Source organism: Xyrauchen texanus, chromosome 4, assembly GCF_025860055.1.
Source record: "Xyrauchen texanus isolate HMW12.3.18 chromosome 4, RBS_HiC_50CHRs, whole genome shotgun sequence".
Lineage (NCBI taxonomy): Eukaryota > Metazoa > Chordata > Actinopteri > Cypriniformes > Catostomidae > Xyrauchen > Xyrauchen texanus.
In genome coordinates this window covers 40,499,454-40,524,303 of record NC_068279.1, presented here as the reverse complement: position 1 = coordinate 40,524,303, position 24,850 = coordinate 40,499,454, and the positions used below count along the sequence as shown (strand labels likewise).

The window sequence follows — 24,850 nt, the reverse complement described above, 5'->3', positions numbered from 1 at the left end:
TCTGTGGCTAAGTTGCGTGAGAGTGCTACGATCAGCCTTTGTCGTAATGAGGTTAAATGTACAAGTCAGGAAGGCCTGAAATACATCCTCCACTCTCAGACCCTAAAGTGAGTTAAGGTCACACTGTTTGTGTGCATTATTGATAAAGAGACACTGCTTATTCTGTTCCAATGTTTTTTCTGTACCTTGCTACATCGGCTGCATTTCACATACTGAGTAACTCAGAGTTACTTTGGAGCTGCTGAGATAAACACCAACACTACAGGACACTCATTTACCAAAGTTTTTCAGCATTCATTAATGTGGTGGTAGTCTGTGTTGTAATCTAAGCAAATATTTGAGCTTGAATTATTAATAACAGTCAGAGGACATGTGATATCTTTTTCCATGCTGACTGTTGTAATAGTGTTACTCTGAAGATACTTGAGAGGAATTAAGGCCACATCCACACTAAAACGTTTTTTGTTCAAAAACACAAAAAGTTTTGGCCTTCCGTCCACACGGAGACAACGTTTTGTCAGCGAAATCTGAGCTTTTTGAAAATGCTCTCCCAAGTGGCTAAATTTGAAAATGCTGTCTTCGCATTGTAGTGTGGACTGGGAAAACAGCGAAATTGCTTAATTAAAAAATATATCTTGAATAGAAGTGTATTTTTGTCTTGTTTCATATGTACATGTTCCCAGGGTTGGGAGGGTTACTTTTGAAATGTATCCACTACAGATTACAGAATACATGCTGTAAAATGTCATTTCTAATGTATTTCGTTAGATGGTCAGTAATGTATTCTAAATACTTTGGATTACTTCTTCAGCACTGGTAGATTTTTTCACTTGTTTTGACTATAAAAACTCAGTCAGTACAGTAAGACAAAATATACATGTTAAAAATACATTCTCTGAAAAACTTAATTATCTTATGCAGTGTTGGTTCTAAAACAAGATAAATCAAATTGATATTGTTTTAAGGATTTTTTGATATTTTTACAGGAAAACAATACAAAAATTATTATCAAGAATATGATTTTTGCTCTAATATCAAAGATCTTACTAGGAAAAAAAAGAAATTATGATCCAAATGAATTTTCTTGATAAAAAAATTGTTTCTGATAACATGGGCGTGTAAAATGTCTAGAAAGAGCATTTAAGTTTAGTGTAAAGCTGCCAATTTACACAAGATTTATTTCTATTTCTATTTCTTGTGCTCCAAACTTACTTCAAACTTACTTCTCTGTCTGCTCGTATGAATCTAACACATCATATGATTTTATTTCACTGCTGTTCAAATGCACTTTGGATCACATCATTTCTATGTATAAATGTTTTCCATCTGAAAGGACTAAATATTAAATGAATCAAATGACAATAAAATGCAAAGTAGTCTGTTCAGTAATCAAAACACTTCTTGAATGTAACTGTATTCTAAATACTAATGACTTAAATAGTAACTGTAGTGGAATACAGTTACTTATATTTTGTATTTTAAATGTAATCCCATTACATGTATTCCATTACTCCCCATCCCTGCTTGTTCCATTCACTTGTTCTACATTTTTGAGATTTTGAAATGTAAATATATAGTTCACCCAAAAATGAAAATTCACTCATCATTTACCCTCATGCCGTCCCAGATGTGCATGACTTTCTTTCTTCTGCTGAAAACAAAATGAAGATTTTTAGAAGAATATTTCAGCTCTGTAGGTCCATACAATGCAAGTGAATGATGATCAGACATTTGAAGGTCCAAAAGCACAAAGGAAATATAAAAGTAATCCATATGACTCCAGTGTTTAATTCATATCTTCAGAAGTGATATGATGGGCAGATAATATCAATCTCCATTTTCACATTCACTTTCAGATGTGAAAGTGAAACTTAACAGGTACCACATGTGACTATCAGATGTAAAAGTGAAAGTGGAGAATTAGAGTACAAAATGACTTTGATCAATTGATCTGTTTCTCACCTGGTGTGGTGAGAACTATTATATCACTTCTGAAGACATGGATTTAGCCACTATAGTCTTATAGATTACTTTTATTCCTTTATGTATTTTGGAGCTACAAAGTTCTGATCACCATTCACTTGCATTGTATGAGCCTACAGAGCAACAGAGATATTCTTCTAAAAATATTTGTTTGTGTTCTGCAGAAGACAGAATGTCACATCTAGGATGGCATGAGGGTGAGTAAATAATAAGAGAATGTAACTATTTATATAGAATTAAACTGAACTATTCTTTTAAAGGGGTCATGACACAATTAATCTAATTTGCCTTGATCTGTTGACAAGCATTCATTGTGTAAAAAAACAAACAACAAAAAAAACATACTATAATTACTTTGAAATGCAAAAGAAGCATTTATTGAAACCAAACTGCAGAAATTACAAATTTTTCATGGTGGAAAATGATCACTAAAATTATGTAATTACTGTATTTTGGTGTCCAAGTGGACATCGGTGAAAATAAGACAAATCTCTGTCATGATTTGTCACCAATATTTGTCTGCTGTGTAACTTGAAAGCTCTACGAGGAGTTACAGCCAGAAATTTTGATCTTCGTTTAGGGATTTTGAAAAAACCCTAAACATAGTTTGTAAAATAACAGTATGTTAGCTTTGGCAAGCTAGCCTAACAAGGTACACAAGGCAAATATACTGATAAACAATAGGATTTTCCATCCTTTACCTAGTACAACACACCAGTCTCACCAAAATTAAATGGAGAGCAAGTAAGTGTAGTGCTCAGTCTAAGCCTCTGAATGGCTGCTAAGCTCCACGACTGAACATTCTACATGGGATGACGCTTGCTCGTCATGACAACGGCAGCCACGTGACATGGGCCTGACAGCTTACGCTTGAGTTGGCCAATAGATAAACGCTCCCCTCCACAAACACACATGCACAGAGCTCTGCTCCCCATACCCCTCTATCCTTGGAGCCTTGCTGCCTACTCTCACAAGACCCATTTTACACAATCCACTATTTGTGTTTCTTTCTAAAACGGAGGGGAGGAGAGAAAAAGAAAGGAGATGAAATGCTTCTTTATAGCTTTGTTGCATGTTATCGGTCAAAAATCATATTCAGATACAAAGTAGTAGAGCAGAGTGCTCAATCCTGCTCCTGGAGCTCTAAGTCATACATCCTGCTAGATTCTGTTATTTTAAGCAAGTCAGTTCACTCAACGGTCATCGTAGTTATGCCCTCGGGCAACTATTTTCTAGTCATGCAAAAAGAGATTTATCTACTTGAATATGAAAAGACTGAAATCTCCATAACTGTGCCAAGCTTATTTTTCAATAATATCACTAATAAAATCTGACAACAATATAACAATTGTCTTTTGCAGTGCAAAACAGCCATTTTTCAGGTTGATCAAGCCTATACGCATGCACATTTAAGGCCAAAAAGACCAGGGACTTCTATTCACAATAAGACTTTAATTGAAGGCAGTATTTTCTCTCACATTTGCCATACTGAGCATTGCAATTAGTCCCACTCCTTTTTCTATGTTTGTGTCCTAATCCTTAAAAATACTGTCTTATCAGGCAGTGTACAGCTGCAGGATAGTAACAACAAGGGGCCATGTAAGCTGGTTTCCTTAAGAGATAGTTCTTCATACAAAAATGCTGTCTTCAACCAATGAGTAACTTGGACATTGACCATATTTACATGCACTTAAGAAAACAGTTTATTCCAGGGTTTTAGCAGAAAGCTAAATTCGTCTTAATAATTATTTAAAATAAGAGTATATGGGGTGAAAAAAATGCATCGCAATGCACCGATCTGAGAAAGACATTTTGATGCACTGATTACAGAATTTAACAATAGATTCCCCTTCTGTCGCTCTCTCCACGTTGTGTCGGAGAAGCGACACTAGCGGTGTCTCTTGAGCGCCAATATCCACCTCTGATCTATGAAAAAAGGCCAATGAGAGTTGGCAGCCAGTATTTGCATGTCCCGCCCCCGGACATACGGGTATTTAAGCAGCGCAAATACGGGAGTTCATTCAGAAAATTTCTTCGGAGCCGATGGTCTGTCTGCAGTTTGCTGCGAGTTTACACACCACTATTACGTTCCTGTTCCTCTGACGATCCGCATGCTGTTGGATTTGACGGCGCACAACAGTGGCTTTCTCCTACTTTGCACGGCGTGCATTGTTGCCCCTGAGCGCTTCGACAGCGCAGACACGCACACATACTGTGTATTAAAAGAGTTATTTCCCTTAAAAGAGTGAATTTCTCTAAAAGAGCAAAACACAGCGGCGTTGAACGTCCTTTTCAGGACGCGTCTTTTTCAAGATGCCCTTCCGCCCCTGTGTTGTTCCTGGATGCGGTAGAGTGCTCTCCGCTTCAGACGGCCACATGCGCTGTCTCGTGCATTTGGGCCGCGATCACACCGAGGCGGCGTTTGTGGATGGCTCATGTTATCACAGCGAGAACATGACCATGACCACTTTGCGGTCGCAGCTTGCTTTAAACAGAGAGTAAGCCACCCCAGCTGCACCCCGCATTGCTCCTTCTTCCCACGGGATTGAGGACGATGCGGTTGGTGCTGGGGGCGATTTGGGGGCGGCAGCGGGTGCAGTTTCGCCGGGTAGCCCCCCGCGAACCTCCCGTTCCCCGACACGCTCGCTGGTCCCCCCGTCCACGCTCGCGGCGATAGCGGCTCGCCTCACGGTCTGGCTGTCTATCCTCCCGAGCCCGAAGCAGATGAGCTCGCCGCTGCATCTGAGAGTGTGATGTCTGATGCCGAGGACTCCCCTGGACTGCCGCCTTTGGGCCAGCAGTCCCAGCCTGAGGCTGAGCCCGACGCTCAGATGTCTGACATGCTTTCCCGGGCCGCTGTGAGCGTGGGGTTGGATTGGAACCCTCCATCCTCCCCACAGCCTTCACGGTTGGATGACTGGTTCCTGGGGGCAGCGCGCCGTTCGCGGCCACGCTCCCATCCCATTTTTCCCGGAGGTGCATGACGAGCTGACGTCTACGTGGAGAGCCCCGCTCTCCGCTCGTCTAGGTGCCACCCGCTCCACTCTCACCACCCTCGACGGTGGAGAGCGCCACGGATACAGGGCGATTCCCCAGGTCGATAGGGCAGTTGCGTACCATCTATGCCCCGGTAGCCCTACCTCCTGGCGTGGCCGCCCCGTACTCCCATCCAAGCCCTGTAGGACAACATCCTCGCTCAACACGAAGGCCTACAGTGCGGCTGGACGCGATGCCGCCGCCCTGCATGCGATGGCCCTCCTGCAAGTCCACCAGGCCAAAGCACTCAGAAACATGCACGGGGGTGGACCTGATCCTGATGTGCTGCAGGAACTGCGCTCAGCGACCTACCTCGCCCTGAGAGCGATGAAGGCCACAGCGCAGGCACTCAGACAGGCGATGGCCACCCTAGTGGTCCAGGAACGCCATCTCTGGCTCAGCCTGGTCGAGATGCGTGAGGCCGACAAGAATCGCTTCCTGGACGCACCTGTCTCCCAGATTGGCCTTTTCGGCGACACCGTCGAGGACTTCGCCCAACAGTTCTCTGCGGTGAAGAAGCAGACGGAGGCCATATCTCACATCATGCCCCGCCGCATACCTGCCGCTACGGGCCCTGCCCCGCGAAGAAACCAGCTCCTGCTCCGCCTCAACCCGGGCCCAGCTCTCAGCCTCAGCGTCGAGCACCCCGCAGGCGGCGCACGCCCCCTGTCTCACGAACCCCCTCTAGGACCCGGAAGGCTCCCAAGCGTTCCTGAGACAGTCGACCCAGAGCCGAAGACGTTAGCTCCGGAGGTGGTAAGACCGCTCCGTCCCCCGGTGGAGGGCCGGGAGGAGAATCCTTTGTTTTTTCATTTGCCACACCCCCTGACGGGTCTGTGGTACCCACATTCTCAATAAAAGTGCTATTTCCTTTGCCTCTGGGTCACCTGGCCTGCAAATGCCGTTCTCACGGCAATCTGCTTTCAGATTAGGACAGTCCCGGTACACCGGACGCGGTGATCCCGCCTTCCGCCTGCCCACGACTGTCCCCCAGCCGGCCGGTTCAGACGAGTCCAGAGGATGCCAACATCAGACCTCCTCCTCAGTCACGAACCCGCCCCCTGCCGGGCGCGCGGAGCAAGGTAAGTGCTTTGAGTCTATTCTCAGCACCTCAGCCTCAGGCCGCCACGAAGCCGCCCGACGCTGCATTACCTGTTCCGCCCCACTGCGAGGCCCCGCCGGGTACGTCCAAAATACTCGTCCCTTTGGTGCCCCTAGCGCAGAGCTGGGAAGCGTGGCTTTCGCTTCCCAACGCATCACGCTGGCTGCACCGGACCATTCGACTTCGGTTACGCAATTCAGTTTGCCCGGCTCCGCCCCCTTCAGGGGCGTCCGCTTCCGCAGTACACGGCGAGCATGCCAGTTCCATGCACACGGAAATCGCGACCCTCTTAGCCAAGGGCGCGGTAGAGCCCGTCCCTCCAACCGAAATGAGGAAGGGTTTCTACAGCCCTTACTTCATTGTACCCAAGAATGGCGGCGGCTTACGACCAATCCTGGACCTGCGAGTTTTCAATCGGGCCTTGTTAAAACTCCCGTTCAAAATGCTCACGCAGAGAAATATTCTGGCTGGTGTTCAGCATCTAGATTGGTTCGCAGCAGTAGACCTGAAGGACGCATACTTCCACGTCTCAATTCTGCCACGACACCGACCCTTCTTACGGTTCGCGTTCGACGGCCAGGCGTTTCAGTACAAAGTCCTCCCCTTCGGCCTGTCTCTGTCCCCTCGCGTCTTCATGAAGTTCGCAGAGGCGGCCCTTGCCCCACTACGAGTAGCCGGCATCCGCATTCTCAACTACCTCGATGACTGGCTCATCCTAGCACACTCTGGAGAGCTACTATGCACACACAGAGACCAGGTGCTCCGGCACCTCAGCCGCTTGGGGCTTCAGGTCAACTGGGAAAAGAGCAAGCTCACTCCGGTTCAGAGCATCTCTTTTCTCGGGCTGGAGTTAGACTCAGTCTCAATGACAGCACGTCTCACGAGCGAGCGTGCTCAGTCGGTGCTGGACTGCCTCGCTTCCTTCAAGCCAGGCACGGTGGTCCCTCTAAAACTTTTCCAGAGGCTCCTGGGGCATATGGCGCCCTCCGCGGTGGTCGCGCCGCTGGGGTTGATGCATATGAGACCGCTCCAGCACTGGCTCCAGACTCGAGTCCCGAGACAAGCATGGCACCACGGCACGCATCGGGTAAGGATCACCCCCGCCTGCCTCAAAACACTCCGACCCTGGACAGACCTCTGCTTTTTACGGGCAGGAGTGCCCCTGCAGCAGGTGTCCCGACACGTTCTGGTCACAACTGACGCCTCCCGGTCCGGGTGGGGTGCTGTGTGCAGCGGGCACGCAGAAGCGGGCCGTTGGAAAGGGGCCCCGCTGCATTAGCACATCAATTGCCTGGAGTTGCTGACCGTCCTTCTCGCCCTCAGGAAGTTCCTCCCGTTAGTTCGGGACAAGCATGTCCTCGTGAGATCGGACAGCACCACGGTGGTGGCGTACATAAATCGCCAAGGCGGCGTGCGCTCCCACCACATGTCACAACTCGCCCGCCGTCTCCTCCTATGGAGCCAGCAGTGACTCAGGTCGCTGCGTGCCACTCACATCCCCGGCAAGCTCAACGTTGTAGCGGACGTGCTATCACGACAACGCCTGCCGGCGGGGAGTGGAGGCTTCACCCCCAGTCGGTGCAGCTGATTTGGGAACTGATTGGCAAGGCCCAGGTAGACCTGTTTGCCTCCCAGGAAACCTCCCACTCTCCGCTCTGGTACGCCCTAACAGAGGCTCCCCTTGGGGCAGACGCGCTGGCACACAGCTGGCCCTCGGGGCTGCGCAAGTATGCATTTCCCCCAGTGAGCCTTCTTGCACCGGTGCTGTGCAAGGTCAGGGAGGACGAGGAGCGAGTCACGTTAGTGGCCCCCCCTACTGGCCCACTCGGACTTGGTTCTCGGAACTCAGACTTCTCGCGACAGCTCCTCCCTGGCGAATTCCCCTGAGAAAGGACCTCCTCTCTCAGGGACGGGGCACGCTCTGGCACCCGCGCCCAGACCTCTGGAACCTCCACGTCTGGTCCCTGGACGGGATGCGGAAGAGCTAGTGAATACAATTTGTGTATACAATTAACCAAGCCAGAGCCCCCTCTACCAGGCACCTTTACGCCCTAAAGTGGCGCTTGTTCGCAGATTGGTGTTCTTCCCGAACTGAAGACCCGCAGAGATGCGTGATTAGGTCAGTGCTCCTGTTCCTACAGGAGAGGCTGGACAGGAGACTGTCCCCGTCCACCCTCAAGGTGTATGTTGCCGCCATTGCCGCCCACCACGATCCTGTAGACGGCAAGTCTTTGGGTAAGCACGACCTGATCCTCAGGTTCCTGAGAGGCGCCCGGAGGTTGAATCCCTCCCGGCCAGGCCTAGTTCCCTCCTGGGATCTCTCGGTAGTCTTGGCAGGACTCCAGAGACCCCCCTTCGAGCCGCTTGAATCAATTGGACTCAGGGCCCTCTCTCTTAAGACAGCCTTGCTGATCGCGCTCACCTCTATCAAGAGGGTCGGGGACCTGCAAGCGTTCTCTGTCAGTGACACTTGCCTGGATTTCGGTCCGGCAGATACGTCTGTGATCCTAAGACCGCGACCGGGCTATGTGCCCAAGGTTCCTACCACACCCTTCCGAGATCAGATAGTGAACCTGCAAGCGCTGCCCCGGGAGGAGGCAGACCCAGCCCTTTCGTTGCTATGTCCAGTGCGCGCCCTGCGCATTTACCTGGACCGCACACAGAGCACTAGACGCTCTGAGCAGCTCTTCGTCTGCTTTGGGGGACGGCAGAAAGGGAATGCCGTCTCCAAACAGAGGCTCGCCCACTGGGTTGTCGACGCCATCACACTGGCTTATCACACCCAGGCCGTGCCCCTACCCTTGCGGGTCCGAGCTCATTCAACAAGGGGTGTTGCGTCCTCGTGGGCACTGGCCAAGGGCACCTCCCTAGCAGACATCTGTAGAGCCGCGGGTTGGGCAACACCCAACACCTTCGCGAGGTTTTACAACCTCCACGTTGAGTCGGTTGCGTCTCGTGTTTTCTCAGGTCCGAGCCCGTAGAACTCAGTAACACGCACACCGACCGGCCTGGTGGATCGCTTGCGCCCAGCGCCCTTTTCCTGACGTCAAGGTAAAGTAGTGCGCCTTCTTCCCAGGGCGCCCCACTCCGAGTCAGGCCCCTGGTCGATTCCTCCCCAGCCCTCCGGGTCCGCGGTTCAGCGGAGGAACTCGCCGACCCAAGCCACTGCGGGTACCCTGATGGCTACCCTGTACTGGTATAGGTGCTCCACAGGTAAGGCCTCCTGAGGTCCCCTAGTGTCGCTTCTCCGACACAACGTGGAGAGAGCGACAGAAGGGGAACATTTGGTTACGTATGTAACCTCCGTTCCCCGAGGGAGGGAACGACACGTTGTGTCTTTCCTCCGCCATGTCGCTGAACCGAGCCACTGTTGTGGCCGGACCATTTCCGGCTCCTCAGAAAAATCCTGAATGAACTCCCGTATTTGCGCCGCTTAAATACCCGTATGTCCGGGGGCGGGACATGCAAATACTGGCTGCCAACTCTCATTGGCCTTTTTTTCATAGATCAGAGGTGGATATCGGCGCTCAAGAGAGACCCCTAGTGTCGCTTCTCCGACACAACGTGTCGTTCCCTCCCTCGGGGAACGGAGGTTACATACGTAACCAAACATTATCATTACTAAATTAACACCTGATGTATTACAGACACTGTCTCAGATTACATGAGCCTCCAAAGATGTGGGACCTGCGAAGTGAAAAAAAGCACACTTTAAATCAAGAAAGTGATTCAGGTCAATGCCACGCAATGCTATGCACTATATGGCTGGGCAATATGTAAAAAACATAAAAATATATTTTGATATACTCTTTAAAATTAAAGCAAATAAAAATTAATTAATTTATTAAAACATGTAAAACATAAACAAAAGACATTTCTAAATTCAAATTGCACTTTAAAATAAACAAAAAACAGTTAAAATAACAAAGTGATCAAAAAATCTTATTAACCCCCTCCCCAAATCTAAACATTTACCATCTCCAACAACTCCATTTGCCATCACGCAAGCATCCATCAACTACAACATGTGGAATATTACTAAGAGCCTACAGATTAAGAACTAAAGACAATCATAAATGTAAAGATAATAATAATCATAATAATAAAGCCTAATAAATTCCCTTGTGTTCCCAAAATAACGCTGCAAAATATGTGTTCTTACTGAATTTGTGTTTGCATTGTGTTTTTTTTGGTAATACGTTTAATGGTGCCTGAAGAAAAAAAATAGAACTCAATTTTAGGTTCAAGGTGAACATGTCTTTTATAATTTTATGATTTAATCACTTTCGTCTGTTTCTTTAATACAAAGTTATTATTACTGAAGCTGCAGAGTTGCGTTCACAATGCATGCTAACCGTGTGGAAATAAAGCGAACTAAACTCACTACAGCTCCTGAGATGATCGGAGATCATTTGCAGCATTCTCATAGACGACATTATTCTGGAAAATAGTTTTCAGATGAATGAAACAGAGAAAAAAAAAGAAGAGTGAAATCTCTTTACATGCACTTGTTCCACGAGAAAGGCTTGCACTGCATCTGAACAAACAGCAAATCAGACACAAGCATTGACGGCTTTTATTTTGTATGTTCTTGTTTTGTTTTTTTACCCCCTTTTCTCCCAATTTGGAATGTCCACTTCCCACTACTTAGTAGGTCCTTGTGGTGCCGTGGTTACTCACCTCAATCCGGGTGGTGGAGGACAAGTCTCTTCTTAGACTGTCAATCCACACATCTTATCACGTGGCTCGTTGTGCATGACACCTCGGAGACTCATAGCATGTGGATGCTCGTGCTATCCTCCGCGATCCAAGCACAACTTACCACGTGCCCCATTGAGAGCGAGAACCACTAATTGTGACCATGAGGAGGTCATGCCATGTGACTCTACCCTCCCTAACAACCGGGCCAATTTGGTTGCTTAGGAGACCTGGCTGGATTCACACCCTGGATTAAAACTGACAACTCCAGGGTTGATAGTCAGCGTCAATACTTGATGAGCTACCCAGGCTCCCTCTTTTGTGTATTCTTAAAAATATAATAAAGTGTTTCTTCAAGTGTGTCTTTGTGACTTATTACTTTTTTAAATGTCTGCAAATACTGTATATAGCCGCCTCAAATAGTATTTGGAGACTTATGCCAAACTTAAACATTTATGAATTTCAATGTACAGAATATCAAACCAAGAGGCATCTTGCCAATTCTTTACTTAGCAATTACTTTTTTAACAGCAATCATTCCCACTTTCTTTGATATTTTGAAATTTTTAAGATTTTAAGTGAAGCCAAAAAGTTAAAATACTTTTTGGGGCCACTGCATGATGAATAATGAAAACTGGTATAGGCTCTGTACCCTTTGTGCTAAATGTCCACATGTTGATTTTATTGGAGGGGGAAAATGAGTGAGAATGAATCCTTATCAATAAAAAAAGCTATAGTTTAAGTATATAGCTACTGATCAAAGTAACCCACAGAAACAAACTGAAGAGATCAGATTACCTTTAATTACCATAAGGCTGCACAATTAATCGAAATAAAATCGAAACCGCGATGTGACCTTGTGCGATTATTAAATTGCAAAGGGCTGCGATTTTATTAAATAAATAAATAGTCTGCTCCCTTCAAAGTTTATTTGCGCTGCTGTGTCCAGTCTATATTAAGTCAGAGCATTGTTACAGTGTTTTCAGTGCTCTAAGTTCGGTTTGCTTAGGTGCGCTAAACGCTTTATTTACATTAAACTGTAGCGTCCTGCGTGAAGCGTTTTTTATTATTATCTGTGGTAGCAGCATCTCAGTCTCCGCAAGGCACAGGTACCATAATAATATCACAGAATACAAGATGGGGTGTGATTCTAACATCTTTATTAATTGATTTCTGAGCAAACATCATTAACAGTAACACCTGTAGAGTCCAGAAACATCTCTTCATTCTCCTGTCATTTGTTTACCTCACGAGAGAGCGTGTCGCCCTTATTACACTCCCCGCGGAAACAAGCGAAAGCGGATCTAATATCACCAACATCCAACAAAATGAAAAGGGACATACAATAAAACTATATCAAATATTTAGTTACTATAATATAGTGCATTGCTAAATTAAATATAATAAAACAATGAATAAAAATAATTAAATGAAATGGTGACAAACTATGCAAAATTTTCACTTTAAATTTAATTACACCAATGGGTCATCTGTTCAACTTCAGTTTGACATTAAGCCTCATTCTTAAGGACTATCATATATACAGTAAAGAATAGTTTGTATAAGCCTACTAGTTTTTAAGGTCTAGAATAAAGAGTAACACTTATATTTTAAAATTATATTTTGTGTATACTGAATTATTCAATCAACCAACATTATTTTTGACAGCAAAAACTAGGCAACAACTATGGTTTTACCAATGGGGAAATTTAGTTAACAGTGACATTAAGCAGAAAGCTTACATAGAATCAGTTTTGACAGAGCTGCTGATAAAAAGTTAAATGATCAGCATCGATTGATGAGATGAAAATTCAAGATCGGTATCGGATGTTAAAAATCCTGATTGGTGCATCCCTAACATTCAGGTTAGCTGTTTCAAAAACTAATGATGATGATTAGTGGGCTGAGATCACAAAATGGACAAAAACAGGTACACGGTGGATGGTAACATTTGGATATGAAGAAGACTTTGTTTCACTGTTTATATATTTATTTGTTTGTGGGTGAACTGAAAAAGGTCTCAGTTTGGTTCTTTTTAAGAGGGCTCAAGTGTGAAAACCCTAGAACACTTTTTGCAGTTTTGTGGTACATTTTTTGTGGAAAACATTACCATCATAATCGCAGTTCAAATCGCAATCGCAATATTTTTCAAAATAATCGCAATATGACTTTTTGTCCAAATCGTGCAGCCCTAAATTACCATTAATTCAACCTGCAATCACAAACTGCTGAGATAGATATAACAATCCAATAAGTCTGTCTCCAAAACATAGCTGGTCTTTGGTAAGGGACAGGGTTTGATTTATGTTAAATCAATCCCAAACCAAGCTAATCCAAAGTGCTGGACAAAGAGTAACTTTATCGACGGATCACTCTGCAGCAATGATATTGTCTGCAGGAACTACATTCAGATGATTGCACAAGCAAGGACTCGTCTCTTACCCTGTTCTTATAGAAGTGACACTAAGGAATAAACACCTAATCTAATCTAAATGTTCCAGTGTACAGAAATTGCACACTCGTGCAAACAGTGCTGATGAGAATTTACATTGCTAGAGAATGACAAGCTCAGTCATTGTTTAGTGGGGCATGCATTCTGCTCACTGTCAATTGCTTTAAAGAATAAGAATTTCAAACTTGACTGTATTGCATATTCAAAAGGTTGCATATTTGTTTGTATAACTATAGACAAATTTTATTCTGATGTGGCATCATTTTAGTGTTTGTTTTACAATGACTGATATGCAATTGGTTGGATTGGGGGAATCTAATCCAACATTTATACAATGTTATGTCAACACAAATCTGAAAGGAAGCATTGCACAATTTAGCCATTATAGCCTCAGAATAGAGAAAACCTAACAAAATTAACAGAATTAATAGAGCAGAAAAGCTTGTAAAACACAAACAAGTATCAGGTAAAAAAGTAGCACAAAATAAAATGCAAAACAAAATGGTACTGTATTGGCTGGGATTATGGGTATTGCTACATTAAAGCCCCCAACAATTACCCTTAGCAAAGCAGACCCATATTGAGAACAAAGGGATTAGGTATATCCAGCCATGTCAGTTTGTTTTTACAACACCAATCATTTAGAAAAACTAAAATGGAAAATGGTAAAGTGGGAAAAAAGGCAATAAATGTCTGAAATTTCCTTGCTTGCGTTTAACATTGGATGTGAAATTGGTTCATTATAGTTTACAAAACCACATGAACTTAGAGAAAATTAGTTTAAATACTTTTCATTAAAATTATGAAGCCTAAACATCCCATAGCTGAGTCCGCAATATAGTTGCATGCCTTACAGTAGATACATCGTGTTGCTATTATAAGCTAACAAACACACAAGAAATACTGTCAATGACGATGTTTTTCTAAACCCACCAAGAACTGATCAGAAACTGCTTTTCTGCACACACAAAAACCTAGCAGCATTGGATGTGTGGATGACACTGAAAAGGGTTCTCCTCCATCAGTTGCAATAATCTTTAAAGGGCACCTATTATGGAATTTTGAAAATTACCTTTCATGTAGTGTGTAACATAGATTTATGTGAACAAAAACATCCTGCAAAGTTTTATATATGAAAGTTCACCATAAAAAAAAGTTATTGTCTCTCAAAAGTAGGAGTCGACTCTGAGTCAATGTAATGAATCGTTTTTCCAATGAGTCATTTTCCTTTTCGTTGTGACGTCAAGACGAAAAATTATCAAATTGTCCGCGCCCACTCATTGTGCGCGCAGACACCAGGGAAAACTTGAAAACATCATGTCGACAACAAGACGCTGTGTTCTGAAGTGCATATCAAAAGCTGACCTTTTTCACTGGCCAGGGACGAGCATGTGAAGAATCAGTGGCTAGAGTTTATATTTACAACTATACCACACAAGTATAGCCCGAAACTTGTGCTGTGTTCGTGTCATTTTAATGACGATTGCTTTACTGAACATGAATGCTTTCAAGTGTGGATTCATGAGCGGTTGATACTGAAGGAAGGTTCAGTACCAAGTTTATTTGGATCAGCTTCCTCCTCCGAATCACAACCTGTAAGTATTATTAATAATTGTTACTTTTATGTGTTTTTTTAGCATGCTTAATAAGTATTTGTGTGTGTTGTGTAAGTTACGCTCAGCGCAGCTTCTAGGTCTCCAATGTCAATTTTTTTGAAATATGTGAAATGTTTGTCGATGTTATTGGAGTTGTCATAAAGAATAGAGCAATAACTTGTAGTAATGCAGTGCTTTACCAATATGTTTATGCGTTGGGCTAACACAAACAATAACTGATTGGGTGTTTACCACTGAACTTTGGGCTATGATCGCTAACATAAATCAACTCAAATTCCTTCTCTGATTTTGATTTTTTTACTACAAAGCGGTGATGGGCGTTCCGTTTCCGACAATCTCTGCACAGAGTATACCAATCACAACTGACTGGGTCATCTGACCAATCACCGCAGATTAGCGTCACGCAAAGGAGGGGTTTGGAAAAATGAGCCGTTGAACAAATCATTTGGGAGTCGGTGAGCAAATCAGGTAAACATAAATCCATAATATAAGACAACAAAAGTGTTTTTTGTCATTGCATGCATGTAAAACTGTTGTTGGGGACTCCCAAAACAATATTAGGAAAATTTAAAATGCCATAATAGGTGCCCTTTAAATAAATAGTTGCTGGATATTTCAGAAATGCAGTTGTTAAGATAGAGGACAACCAAAATTTGTTGTATTCAGTGATAATTGCACATCTGTAATAAAAGTATCTTTCTTAAATTGCCAATTGGTTTGACAGTTTGAAATCAAATGCAATGGCATTCATACTTTGCAATCACATAATGAATATATGAAAACTTTGGTAGGCACTTTGTCCTAAATGTAAATGTACAAGTATTAATTTCTATCAATGAATACCAACCCTCCTTACAGATTACAAACCACAACATGTTCATTCTCAGTTCCCAATTGATCAGGGGGCAATTAAGTATGGAGGCCCAACAAAATAACCAAAGCAATTAAAATCTGAAAACACAACGGAATTAAGCCACAACACATCACAATGAAGTCACAACACAAAACAAATAAAAGCTTAACACAAAGGAAATAAACCAGAGTACAATCAAATTATGACACAACATAAAGGGACAACACTACAATATTAAGCCACAACATAATGAAACTATGCCACAACACAGCGAAATTAAGACACAACACAGCGAAATTAAGCCAGAACACATTAAACACAATGAAATTAAGCCACAACACAACGAAATTAAGACACAACACAGCGAAATTAAGCCAGAACACATTAAACCACAACACAACCAAATTAAGCCACAACACATTAAACCACAACACAACCAAATTAAGCCACAACAAATTAAACCACAACACAAACAAATTAAGCCACAACACAACCAAATTAAGCCACAACACATTAAACCAGAACACAATGAAATTAAGCCACAAAACAATGAAATTAAATCACAACACAACGAAATTAAACCACAACACTACAATATTAAGCCACAACACAATGAAACTACGCCACAACACAGCGAAATTAAGACACAACACATTAAACACAATGAAATTAAGCCACAACACAGCGAAATTAAGACACAACACCACGAAATTAAGACACAACACATTAAACACAATGAAATTAAGCCACAACACAGTGAAATTAAGACACAACACCACAAAATTAAGACACAACACATTAAACACAATGAAATTAAGCCACAACACAGCGAAAATAAGCCAAAACAAAATGAAATTAAGCCACAACACATTAAACCACAACTCAATGAAATTAAGCCACAACACATTAAACCACAACACAATGAAATTAAGCCACAACACATTAAACCACAACTCAATGAAATTAAGCCACAACAAATTAAACCACAACTCAATGAAATTAAGCCACACACATCACAATGAAATTAAGCCACAACACAACCAAATTAAGCCACAACACATTAAACCACAACACAACCAAATTAAGCCACAACACATTAAACCACAACACAACCAAATTAAGCCACAACACATTAAACCACAACACAATGAAATTAAGCCACAACACAGTGAAAATAAGCCAGAACACATTAAACCACAACTCAACGAAATTAAGCCACAACACATTAAACCACAACACAACCAAATTAAGCCACAACACATTAAACCACAACACAATGAAATTAAGCCACAACACAACCAAATTAAGCCACAACACATTAAACCACAACACAACCAAATTAAGCCACAACACATTAAACCACAACACAATGAAATTAAGCCACAACACAATGAAATTAAGCCACAACACAGTGAAAATAAGCCACAACAAAATGAAATTAAGCCAGAACACATTAAACCACAACTCAACGAAATTAAGCCACAACACATTAAACCACAACACAACCAAATTAAGCCACAACACATTAAACCACAACTCAACTAAATTAAGCCACAACTCAACGAAATTAAGCCACAACACAACCAAATTAAGCCACGACACAATAAATTAAGCCACGACACATTAAACCACAACACAATGAAATTAAGCCACAACACATTAAGCCACAACACAATGAAATTAAGCCACAACACATTAAACCACAACTCAATGAAATTAAGCCACAACAAATTAAACCACAACTCAATGAAATTAAGCCACACACATCACAATGAAATTAAGCCACAACACAACCAAATTAAGCCACAACACATTAAACCACAACACAACCAAATTAAGCCACAACACATTAAACCACAACACAACCAAATTAAGCCACAACACATTAAACCACAACACAATGAAATTAAGCCACAACACAGTGAAAATAAGCCAGAACACATTAAACCACAACTCAACGAAATTAAGCCACAACACATTAAACCACAACACAACCAAATTAAGCCACAACACATTAAACCACAACACAATGAAATTAAGCCACAACACAACCAAATTAAGCCACAACACATTAAACCACAACACAACCAAATTAAGCCACAACACATTAAACCACAACACAATGAAATTAAGCCACAACACAATGAAATTAAGCCACAACACAGTGAAAATAAGCCACAACAAAATGAAATTAAGCCAGAACACATTAAACCACAACTCAACGAAATTAAGCCACAACACATTAAACCACAACACAACCAAATTAAGCCACAACACATTAAACCACAACTCAACTAAATTAAGCCACAACTCAACGAAATTAAGCCACAACACAACCAAATTAAGCCACGACACAATAAATTAAGCCACGACACATTAAACCACAACACAATGAAATTAAGCCACAACACATTAAGCCACAACACAATGAAATTAAATCACAACACAACAAAATTAAAACCACAACACAACGAAATTAAGCCACAACACAATGAAACTATGCCACAACACAGCGAAATTAAGACACAACACAGCGAAATTAAGACACAACACATTAAACACAATGAAATTAAGCCACAACACAGCGAAATTAAGACACAACACCACGAAATTAAGACACAACACATTAAACACAATGAAATTAAATCACAACAAATTAAGCCACAACACAATGAAACTATGCCACAACACAACAAAATTAAGACACAACACATTAAACACAATGAAATTAAGCCACAACACAGCGAAATTAAGACACAACACCACGAAATTAAGACACAACACATTAAACACAATGAAATTAAGCCACAACACAGCGAAATTAAGACACAACACATTAAACACAATGAAATTAAGCCACAACATAGCAAAATTAAGACACAACACATTAAACCACAACACACCGAAATTAAGACACAACACATTAAACCACAACAAAATGAAATTAAGCCACAACACATTAAACCACAACTCAATGAAATTAAGCCACAACACATTAAACCACAACACAATGAAATTAAGCCACAACACATTAAACCACAACTCAATGAAATTAAGCCACAACAAATTAAACCACAACTCAATGAAATTAAGCCACACACAACACAATGAAATTAAGCCACAACACAACCAAATTAAGCCACAACACATTAAACCACAACACAACCAAATTAAGCCACAACACATTAAACCACAACACAATGAAATTAAGCCACAACACATTAAACCACAACACAATGAAATTAAGCCACAACACAGTGAAAATAAGCCACAACAAAATGAAATTAAGCCAGAACACATTAAACCACAACTCAACGAAATTAAGCCACAACACATTAAACCACAACACAACCAAATTAAGCCACAACACATTAAACCACAACACAACCAAATTAAGCCACAACACATTAAACCACAACACAATGAAATTAAGCCACAACTCAACGAAATTAAGCCACAACACAACGAAATTAAGCCACGACACAATAAATTAAGCCACGACACATTAAACCACAACACAATGAAATTAAGCCACAACACATTAAGCCACAACACAATGAAATTAAATCACAACACAACGAAATTAAAACCACAACACAACGAAATTAAGCCACAACACAATGAAACTATGCCACAACACAGCGAAATTAAGCCAGAACACATTGAACACAATGAAATTAAGCCACAACACAGCAAAATTAAGACACAATACCACGAAATTAAGACACAACACATAAACACAATGAAATTAAGCCACAACACAACGAAATTAAGCCACAACACAATGAAATTAAGACACAACACAACGAAATTAAGCCACAACACAACGAAATTAAGCCAGAACACAGCGAAATTAAGACACAACACAGCGAAATTAAGACACAGCGAAATTAAGCCACAACACATTAAACCACAGCACAATTAAAATTAAGCCACAACACAGCGAAAATAAGCCACAACAAAATGAAATTAAGCCAGAACACATTAAACCACAACTCAATGAAATTAAGCCACAACACAACCAAATTAAGCCACAACACATTAAACCACAACACAACCAAATTAAGCCACAACAAATTAAACCACAACACAACCAAATTAAGCCACAACACATTAAACCACAACACAACCAAATTAAGCCACAACACATTAAACCACAACACAATGAAATTAAGCCACAACACATTAAACCACAACACAATGAAATTAAGCCACAACACATTAAACCACAACACAACGAAATTAAGCCACAACACAACGAAATTAAACCACAACACAACAAAATTAAGACACAACACAACGAAATTAAACCACAACACAATGAAATTAAACCACAACACAACGAAATTAAGCCACAACACAACGAAATTAAGCCACGAAACATTAAACCACAACACAACGAAATTAAGCCACAACACAACGAAATTAAGCCACAACACAATGAAATTAAGCCACAACACAATGAAATTAAGCCACAACACATTAAACCACAACACAATGAAATTAAGCCACAACACAACGAAATTAAGCCACAACACAATGAAATTAAATCACAACACAACGAAATTAAGCCACAACACAACGAAATTAAGCCACAACACAACGAAATTAAGCCACGACACATTAAACCACAACACAATGAAATTAAGCCACAACACATTAAGCCACAACACAATGAAATTAAATCACAACACAACGAAATTAAACCACAACACAACGAAATTAAGCCACAACACAATGAAATTAAATCACAACACAACGAAATTAAGCCACAACACAACGAAATTAAGCCACAACACAACGAAATTAAGCCACGACACATTAAACCACAACACAATGAAATTAAGCCACAACACATTAAGCCACAACACAATGAAATTAAGCCACAACACAATGAAATTAAGCCACGACACATTAAACCACAACACAATGAAATTAAGCCACAACACATTAAACCAGAACACAATGAAATTAAGCCACAACGCAACGAAATCAAGACACAACACAATGAAATTAAGCCACAACACAATGAAATTAAGCCACGACACATTAAACCACAACACAATGAAATTAAATCACAACACAACGAAATTAAGCCACAACGAAATTAAACCACAACACAACGAAATTAAGCCACAACACATTAAACCACAACAAAATGAAATTAAACCACAACACAACAAAATTAAGCCACAACACAACGAAATTAAGCCACAACACAATGAAATGAACCCACAACACAACGAAATTAAGCACAACACAACCAAATTAAGCCACAACACAACCAAATTAAGCACAACACATTAAACCATGATGACACAGTGAAATTAAGCCACTACTCAACAAAATTAAGCCACAACACAACCAAATTAAGCCACAACACATTAAACCACAACACAACCAAATTAAGCCACAACACATTAAACCACAACACATTAAGCCATGATGACACAGCGAAATTAAGCCACTACTCAACAAAATTAAGCCACAACACAACCAAATTAAGCCACAACACATTAAACCACAACACATTAAGCCATGATGACACAGCGAAATTAAGCCACTACTCAACAAAATTAAACCACAACACAACCAAATTAAGCCACAACACATTAAGCCATGATGACACAGCGAAATTAAGCCACTACTCAACAAAATTAAGCCACAACACAACCAAATTAAGCCACAACACATTAAACCACAACACATTAAGCCATGATGACACAGCGAAATTAAGCCACTACTCAAAAAAATTAAGCCACAACACATTAAACCACAACACAATGAAATTAAGCCACAACACAACCAAATTAAGCCACAACTCAACGAAATTAAGCCACAACACAATGAAATTAAGCCACAACACAATGAAATTAAATCACAACACAACGAAATTAAGCCACAACACAACGAAATTAAGCCACAACACAACGAAATTAAGCCACGACACATTAAACCACAACACAATGAAATTAAGCCACAACACATTAAGCCACAACACAATGAAATTAAGCCACAACACAATGAAATTAAGCCACGACACATTAAACCACAACACAATGAAATTAAGCCACAACACATTAAACCACAACACAATGAAATTAAGCCACAACACAACGAAATTAAGCCACAACACAATGAAATTAAATCACAACACAACGAAATTAAGCCACAACACAACGAAATTAAGCCACAACACAACGAAATTAAGCCACGACACATTAAACCACAACACAATGAAATTAAGCCACAACACATTAAGCCACAACACAATGAAATTAAATCACAACACAACGAAATTAAACCACAACACAACGAAATTAAGCCACAACACAATGAAATTAAATCACAACACAACGAAATTAAGCCACAACACAACGAAATTAAGCCACAACACAACGAAATTAAGCCACGACACATTAAACCACAACACAATGAAATTAAGCCACAACACATTAAGCCACAACACAATGAAATTAAGCCACAACACAATGAAATTAAGCCACGACACATTAAACCACAACACAATGAAATTAAGCCACAACACATTAAACCAGAACACAATGAAATTAAGCCACAACGCAACGAAATCAAGACACAACACAATGAAATTAAGCCACAACACAATGAAATTAAGCCACGACACATTAAACCACAACACAATGAAATTAAATCACAACACAACGAAATTAAGCCACAACGAAATTAAACCACAACACAACGAAATTAAGCCACAACACATTAAACCACAACAAAATGAAATTAAACCACAACACAACAAAATTAAGCCACAACACAACGAAATTAAGCCACAACACAATGAAATGAACCCACAACACAACGAAATTAAGCACAACACAACCAAATTAAGCCACAACACAACCAAATTAAGCCACAACACATTAAACCACAACACATTAAGCCATGATGACACAGCGAAATTAAGCCACTACTCAACAAAATTAAGCCACAACACAACCAAATTAAGCCACAACACATTAAACCACAACACATTAAGCCATGATGACACAGCGAAATTAAGCCACTACTCAACAAAATTAAACCACAACACAACCAAATTAAGCCACAACACATTAAGCCATGATGACACAGCGAAATTAAGCCACTACTCAACAAAATTAAGCCACAACACAACCAAATTAAGCCACAACACATTAAACCACAACACATTAAGCCATGATGACACAGCGAAATTAAGCCACTACTCAAAAAAATTAAGCCACAACACATTAAACCACAACACAATGAAATTAAGCCACAACACAACCAAATTAAGCCACAACTCAACGAAATTAAGCCACAACACATTAAGACACAACACAATGAAATTAAGCCACAACACAATGAAATTAAACCACAACACAATGAACCACAACACAATGAAATTAAGCCACAACACAACGAAATTAAGCCACAACACAATGAAATAAAGGCACGTGGTTTAATTATTATAATTGTTTATTTATTTTTTTAAGCATTTATTTGCTTTGATAATTTGTTGGTGTTGTGCACCCCTGGGCCACCGTAAGAGAGGCCATGAGAACAGCTGAATATAACATATTACATAGGATAACATGAGCAGAATTGCAACAGCTTACCCGATTCAAAACTAAGACGCACACGCCATAAGATAAGCTGATATACTATATATAGGCTACTTGTATAAAATTTGCCTTCCATCATATATAGGGCAGTATACAAACACGTCAGCAGCAGTACGTTGCAAGAACCCATTTTTTTGAAAACCCTCAGTGTAATAAAGCTACACATTCATTTTTAAACACACTTATAACTAAGGGTTTTTCTTAACATAATGGGTTTCACGCAAATGGGCCCTGGTATCTAACAGCTGTTATGCTCTTCTGCATCAAGCTGCTCCACTGTCACAGCAAACATTTTCTTTGATGTGTATCACTTCGAACTATGGCAGATGAGACCGCTTCTGGCACTAAACGGCACATAATGATAAAACAAGAGCTGTCTGGCCTTACAGACCTGCACAACTGTCACCTAAAACTCACCTCTCGCTGACCAGCACGACGTCGGCATCTGTCCACTGCTTGAAAATGGACGGGAGCACTTTTCTCAAAGTGAAGAAGAGACCGGGGAAAACCACCACGCCGCAAGCCAGCACTTGCAACATCTTTGCCGTGCACCTGTCCCGCTATAAAACCTGATCCACTGTTGGGTCGAAGTGGTACCACTGAGTGAGATGGCCCGGTCAGGGCAGCATTAGAGAAGCGGTTACCCTGCCTCCTCAGCAGCGCTCCCCGAATAACGGTGGAGGTATCCGGTGATTGATTGCTCTTCACTCCTGCTTCAAAGCCGCCGGGCACAAGCGAGTACTCTGTTACATGGTACGGTTTCTAAACGGACGTCAAGCGCATGCCTTATTTGCTGTTTTAGATGTTATAACGTGGGTTCTTGTGCATAATGTCCGCAGAGTTCATTGAAAGCACCGAGTATCCGCTGCTCGGCGAGCGTTGTTCAGTCCTGCGCGGTTTAGAGTTTGAGAACACGCTGCTGCTGCTGCACTGAGCAACTCCGCCACTCACTCGATCCGCACAACAGCGCCATCTAGGCACTGTGCGCTGGTCTAACAGTGTTCATCTTATTTTTGCATTTTCCAGCAGATTTTTTCATTATTTATTTAAAAATGCATGCTTACAGTTTGAATAAAAAAATATATACAAATTCATAATATCACCATTTAGTCTTTGCTTTTCATTTGCTTTTGCCTGCTTATGCTGTTTTGTGAGCAAAATATATCTTCCTGAAAGTTTATTTCTATTGTTATTGTTTATTGGATTCTTTTTTATATTGTATATTGCCATTTTCTTAATTTATATTAATGACACTTTATTTATTTAGCTTATTTTTCCTGTTTACTATTTTTTCCCTGTTTTTGTTTGTGTATTTATGCTTTTACAATATTGTATGCACAACAATCATGTACTTCAAAATTATTACAAATAAAAAAAGACATCACTGACAGTATAGATGTCATGTTTAAAAGCTTGTATTAATGAGCTTTCAGCTTTCACAAAGCTTATGGATACTGTATATGTGCATGAATGTTGTATCTTTAT

At 41.3% G+C, this 24,850-nt stretch overlaps 1 protein-coding gene across 1 annotated transcript in view; it reads right to left on the bottom strand.

Annotated features, from left to right (window-relative positions):
- The window catches only part of LOC127642948 (ceramide synthase-like), a 52,523-nt gene extending 28,277 nt beyond the window's left edge, over positions 1–24,246 (bottom strand). Inside the window, exon 1 of the mRNA XM_052125416.1 lies at positions 23,783–24,246. Coding sequence (XP_051981376.1) covers positions 23,783–23,904 — 122 coding nt within the window. The 5' untranslated portion in view covers positions 23,905–24,246. The remainder of the gene's footprint in view (positions 1–23,782) is intronic.
- Between the last annotated feature and the right edge of the window lie 604 nt (positions 24,247–24,850).